The sequence below is a fragment of the Priapulus caudatus genome, unplaced genomic scaffold (genome assembly GCF_000485595.1).
Source record: "Priapulus caudatus unplaced genomic scaffold, Priapulus_caudatus-5.0.1 Scaffold286, whole genome shotgun sequence".
Lineage (NCBI taxonomy): Eukaryota > Metazoa > Priapulida > Priapulimorpha > Priapulimorphida > Priapulidae > Priapulus > Priapulus caudatus.
This window is the reverse complement of record NW_014577347.1, coordinates 283,305-290,220: the sequence shown is the minus strand read 5'-3', so window position 1 is coordinate 290,220 and position 6,916 is coordinate 283,305. Positions and strand designations below refer to the sequence as shown.

Here is a 6,916-nt window from a genome sequence, read left to right as displayed (position 1 = left end):
AAATTATTCTAGACTCGCAGGCAAAGTAGAATAATGTAGTCGTGAAATAGCACTATTTTCCCGTTTTTCCGTTGTACACTCTAGGTATTATCCGCTCTTGATTTCATCTGGCGTCCAAAACATACGGGCCGCACAAATGTTTACGTCATCGCTTGACTCCTGGATGACATTTACGGCACGTAAATGATACGTTGATACATATCAACAACCGATTTCAAGTCTTGTTTGTAATGTAACCAGCAGTGATATTGGACAAACTAATACGCGTTTGGCTATAAGGTTATGTACTTATTAACTACACAATGTGCCAGTTACTCTAGCATTCGTCAACATTGCATAATCAATGGGCTTATTATGCCTTTAACGGAGTACAGTGACCGCGGGAGAGGAGCCGTACGTACTATACGTTGGATGCCAGACAGTCACACGCTACAGCGTGACGAGTGCTACTACACGGTGCACGCGCGCGGCCCTTACGGCTAAAATGCCAGAATATTATCGATGATTACCCAAATCTGCTGGTCGGTAAAATGGCCATATCTGTCTGCCTGTAGAAAGCTGCGCTGCGTCTGTCGGAGATAACACAGAAAAGAAAGACTGGCGGTTAAAACACGTGGAAACATCTCATGCACAGAATATTCAAATCGTCGGCGCCTGTCGTCGGTCGCCAACTACATTCAGCACGCCCAACTCGCGCGCGGCTCCCGTTCGAACCAAGATCCATTCTCCCAGTTCGTAAAAACGAAAAACACCAAGCATAATACACGGCAGACTTCCACGATGCGAGAAACTAATAATAAAATACACGTGTATAGGAAGTGCCACCACAGAGAAAACAAACTCATTGATGCAAGGCGTCTGCAGAGTTGCACGTGTAATAACGAACAAAGAACTTCCACTACGGCTATATCTGCCTAAAAAAATCGAGACACGATGTCGTGTAAAAATCCTAAACGTCGACGAGCGTGCGTTATACACGAGCAGGATTACATATCTCCGTCTTACTTCGCTCACAAGCCCGACCGCAAAAAAATCGCACGTTTCTGTGTCGCGCCATCGGTTAACCTTGTTATTATGCAGCTGGGACAAGCTCAAAGCTACGACACCCGCGGGGGCGTGTGACATTTCATCACCAACGCGCGCGCTCGTCTGTCAGATACGAACTAGCGAACCTTTGTGAGCGGACAACAGGGCATGGGAACGCGTGACCCGCTCCTATTAAGCTGCTTCAGGGATCTCTCTCTCTCTCTCTCTCGCTCTCTCTCTCGATCTTCTCTCGCTTCTCTCTCTTCTCTCTCTCTCTCTCTCTTCTTTCTCTCATCTTTCTCTCTCTTTTCTCTTCTCTTTCTCTCTCGCCCTCTCTCGCATCTCTCGCTCTCTCGCTCTCTCGCTCTTCTCGCCTTCTCTCTCTCTCCTCTCGTTCATCTCTCTCTCTCTCCTCTCTCTCTCTCCTCTCCGCTCTCTTCTTCGCGTCTCTTCGCTCTCTTCCGCTTTCTCTGCTCTTCTCGCTTCTCTCTCTCTCTCTCTCTCTCTCTCTCTCTCTCTCTCTCTCTCTCTCTCTCTCTCTACTATATATATATATATATATATATATATATAGATAGATAGATAGATAGATATAGTCGCCAGCCACTACAATTTCATGGTGACCCTACGGTGAAGCCGTAGGCCATACAAGCAGAGACTATAATAACATCTGTTGTTCTTGCTTTATTACATGCATGCACTGCGGGGAATTTACCCGTACGCGCCGGAATCCTAACAAACAACAGCTATATCCTCGACTAACACCTATGTCATTACGAAATATTATGCAGTACGATATGAATACATACCATGTACCACTCAACCGCAATGACACCGCGTAGAATGACCTAACCAATACAACGACCTTTCAGAGATACTCTAAGAGCCGTTGTGGCCTTTAGTGTCACTTCCTCTAGCCACGGTGGTACTAAGCTAACTCTGCCATCCTATAAATCTACATCTATCGCACAGAGATAGCAATACTGTCACTGCGGCTACTACATGGCACGGCTGCTAAACACAAGCGAACAACGAACGAACCGGCGCGGCAGCAGCAGCAGCAGCAGCACAGCATGATGGTGTGATGAGAGAGAAGTGGTTAGACTGGTACCTGTGCGTGTAGTGCAGGGTGTATAAGTGCATGGTGGGGGATAGCCGCCGGTGCGAGTTCATGAGTGTAGGCCGCCGTTAGCGGGTGATGAGCCCATCCCTCTGGCAGGACCGCCGGTGAAGCTGCAAAGAGTAGGTGAGTGAGAACAATAGACACGCACACGCACGCACGCGCACGCATGCACGCACGCATGTACACGCGCACACGCACGAACGCGCGCGCACGTACACGCACGCAAGCACGCACGCGCACGCACGCACGCACGCGCACGCACGTGCACACGCACGCACGACCAGTCACAGAAAATGCAGGCGCGCGTCGTCGCGTGCTTCCCGAGTAGGTCTTCAGAAAGTCGTGTTTTCCATATAGAGGGCTGCATGGGGGGACACGGTTACAGGACACGTTTACCGCCCGCCTCCCGAGTTAACATGTGCGGCAAGAGATAAGTCACGAGAGGCGAAATTAATTAGCTCGAAACAGCTGCTAAACCTCCACATCAACATAAATTCTAGTTCCGCAGAGGTTTTCGAGTTTTAAAAATTTCAGTGGCATCTTCCTTCGAGTATGCACGTAATCAATCTCGGTTAAAATACGTCAGAGATTAAGGGAGTAATAGCAAAAAATAGATTAATTGCAGAAGAATTGAGAAGCTATATGGCTGGGAAATATGTCACTCACTTCGCAAGCATATATCAGGAGTGAATAATAATAGATTATTATAATCAAGAGCGTATAAAGAAGGACGCTCTTATTTATACGCTGTTGTTATAATAGATCTATTATTATTCACTCCTGTATATATAGTACTTTACAGACACCACCTGCATTACGTATATAATGATGATCAGGTAATCTATATGCTTAAGCGAAAGACTGAATGTCTTGGCAAATATCCCGCGTGGTGGTTTGATGCTGATGCATTGTGCTTACTCCACGAAAATATTAAATAATTGTAATATTTTTTGAACAAAATCGCCGCAGCACTTTAGAAAAACAATAATGTTTGAAGACTACTGGGTAAGACCTATAAAGATAGCACCAAATACATTTACACACATATGTTACACAAGAGAGGTTCATTCAAACGATATGGGCCAATCACGCACCCGTGTGAAATATTACATTCATGCTTCTAACGATGGCAGTCCTTTCTATATATATATATGCCTCGAACATTCAACCCCCCTCCCAACCTCCCCGACCAACAAGCTAGTTTTGTGTGAAAGTTTGCAGGTAAAACGTGAGAGTACAATGTGCGTTGAATGTGTTAGAAAAATGTAGCCATTTCAAATAGAGCAATCGCTGAAGAAGCAAAATGATAAACACCGCTGTATTCACAGAAATGCAGACGAAAACACACGACAAGCACTGCAAACATTGGTATCAGCAATACGTCTTTTTTTTACTTTTTTGTGGTGACTGCCTAACACCCCAACCCTTGCCTGTTAAAAACTTCTGACATACATCTATACACTAACTGGTGCATACCGGCATCTCATCAAAACTTGTAACATACCGCGCGTTAAATTTACATTCATGCGTGCATTATTGCATACATGATGCATACATGATGCATACATGATGCATACATTATGCATTACATACATGCATTCTCTAAGTATTCGTCTGTCTAACGACCGAAAGAAAGCATTACATTTTAGTTGATGTGTATTTGTAGCCCTGTTTTTAGAAACCTTCCTCTTTCCATCTTGCATACAAATTCCGTTGATCGGGAGAATAATTTTCAAAATCACATTTATAAGTTATTGCAATACATACTTTGTAATAGTCAGTATTATTATATTATAATTATTACACTGATATACAGTACATGCCTATATTTAGCCGTGTATAGTTGTATGCGCATGTATAGCGATGCGCGTGCGTGCGTGCGCGTGCGTGTCTGCACGTGCGCATTTATATATATTATTATGTATGTATGTATTTATGTATCTTCCTATATGAATACATTTCTACGTGTAAATGTTAATGTGTGTGTGTGTGTGTGTGTGTGTGTGTGTGTGTGTGTGTGTGTGTGTGTGTGTGTGTCTGTAACTGCACGTGTTTTACTTATAGCTGCTATCTGGGTTTAGGCATGGGGTGGCCAAGGTAGAGGTGGTACTTACGTGCAGCGAAAGGATTGTAGACGAGCGTAGGATGTGTTGCTGCTGGCTGCGGACTCTGTTGTTTCGGCTTGCTAACCTTCGTGTTACTCTTAGCAAACTCTAGCCTCAATGTCTGCGGCAAGTCCGGGTCAAATCTGACGCCCTGCTGCATGCAGAGTATATGAACTTGTTATAGTAAGAAACGGGCTCACGTTAGCATGGCTTCATATCAAAGTCTACGTAGAGGATATTAGCAGAGCTGTTACTACGTGTATATAACACGTATAGGCACCATACATGCATGCTTGCACACAGCTGGAGTTCTTCTAATATCACACGCATATATATATATATCTCTCTCTCTCCCTCTCTCTCTCTCACTAACATCACGAGTCCACTGAAACCGAGCGCGCACATCTCATGGGACCATTAACACCGCGCAGCAGGTCATAATCCTCCATTTTATTAAATAAAAGCAATATTTTAACGCCGCACTTCGCAGCCGTAAAAGCACCCACACCTTTCTCTCTTTTCGGCCAATTAAAGACTCTTGTTTTTCTGCGGCATTCTCTCCTGTGTAAACGAGAACGGAGAGCACTTTGCATCGCGCTACACTTCAGCCCAGCTCGCGCAAAAAAACCGTCTTCATTAGATCGTAGAAGCGAGAAATGGATGCGCGCCAATGCACGATCGCCGCGGAGCCGCTGCATATTTAATAGCCACCGCCACTACGACGGTCTCGGTGCGAAGCATAGAAATAATATACTATAGTTGGAGTAGTGTCTCTATGTATTTCTATGGAGCGAAGACGCGAGCGAGCGAACGCGTATAGCCACTGTTTCAGCGACTTGTTTTTTTTTTACAAAGGCTCGTCTTGCGCATGCGCCGGTCGCCACCTTGCGTGTGTCGGCTACGGTTAGCGGCGTGTCGTCGGGGGAGAAGCGGCCGATGTGCGCGCGCGCACACACACACACACGTACGGACGTCTTCCATGCCACGCTCGCACTCACATACATAGGCAACCACGCACGCACGCGCGCGCGCACAAAACGACGCACGTACACACATACGCACGCACGCGCGCGCACACGCACGCACGCACACGACGCACGTACGCACGCACGCACGCACGTACGCACGCACGCACGCACGTACGCACGCACGCACGCACGCACGCGGAAGGACTCATGTGTCACGTTTAACATATAATTATGTACGTACCGTGGCCGGCTGCGCGACAGCTAACAGAAGCGGCAGCAGCAGCAGCACTAGTAGCAGCAGCAGTACCACCAGCAGCAGCAGCACCACCACCACCAGCAGCAGCAGCAGCACCACCACCCGCAGTAGTAGCAGCACCACCACCAGCAGCAGCAGTAGTAGCAGCAGCAGCAGCAGTAGTCGTAGCAGTACCACCACCAGCAGCAGTAGTAGTAGTAGTAGCAGCAGCATCATCACCACCACCACCATCAGCAGTAGCAGCAGCAGCAGCAGCAGTTATGGTGAATGACCTACTTGCAGTATAATGGCTATACTATGAGAAGAGGCATATATAGAAAGGGCATTATCTTTAACGCACATCAAATCTCCCGCGTTTTTCTCATCAGCGTTCAACACTGCCGCAATCGCATCACAAACCTCGTCTCAACGATGTGTCGCTTATAGTCTCCTGTTTCTTATTCGAATGTGTTGCCAGACGGCTGAGAATAAATCCACTCGCATCACAATTACCTCACTCTCATAGTCAGGTACGTTTACTATTAAAGGTAACTCGACACATTTCTCTACGATATATATAACAACCTGCAGCGATAAATCGAATGAACATTGCAAATGACTAAATTTCTTCGAATGTATCCATACAATGACAAATTTAGAATGTACTAAAACCGTGTGCATTGACGAACGCCGTAGGCGTGTATACAGCCACATGTTGAAAACACCCACCGCCCATTTTCATTAGTGACAAAATGCCGAGTGATTATTTATAACATGTCTCCTCCCGCCTATCTTCTGTAAATGACAAACCAGGTGTGCTAATCGTTTCATCTCTCGCAGATGTTTCGCAAGAAACGTGCTTTTTTGAAAAATGCCGGGAGAAAAACCCCACCGAAACATAATCGCTGCAATCTGTGCATTGTGTTCTGCCAGGAGCTAGATCGATTTCCCTCTAGCTTGTACAAATTCGTGCGAATAATGCAGTGAAACGGTGCTGGCCGCGTGTATGGAATCTCCCACCAAAAGAAAATATTTAATTAATATAATTTCATTAATCAAGAAGGAGGATTATATCGGGAAAGGAGATTGTGCCGAGACTCGGATAACGTAGGTGGATGCGATAATACAGTAGATATCTCTACACTACGTTCCAGAGAAACATTACAATTATATTTTAGGCATGCCCTCCCAGGCTCCCACACATACAACATATCATGACTTGAGCATATATAGAGACAGACAGACAAACAGACTGTCAGGTATATATAGATAGAAAGATGAATGGACAGACGGACAGACCGACAGACCGACAGAGCGACAGACACACAGATAAAGAGACATTAATGACGCAATTGGAGAGTGCCAACGAAAAACGAGACACAATGAGAACGAGAGATAGAGAGAGAGAGAGAGAGAGAGAGAGAGAGAGAGAGAGAGAGAGAGAGAGAGAGAGAGAGAG

General features: G+C 45.9%; 1 protein-coding gene across 1 annotated transcript in view; it reads right to left on the bottom strand.

Annotated features, from left to right (window-relative positions):
- The window catches only part of LOC106808563 (RNA-binding protein with multiple splicing 2-like), a gene marked incomplete at its 5' end in the record, with an annotated part of 29,863 nt that overhangs the window by 14,276 nt on the left and 8,671 nt on the right, over positions 1–6,916 (bottom strand). Inside the window, 3 exons of the mRNA XM_014811325.1 lie at positions 510–569; positions 2,138–2,259; positions 4,264–4,408. Coding sequence (XP_014666811.1) covers positions 510–569; positions 2,138–2,259; positions 4,264–4,408 — 327 coding nt within the window. The remainder of the gene's footprint in view (positions 1–509; positions 570–2,137; positions 2,260–4,263; positions 4,409–6,916) is intronic.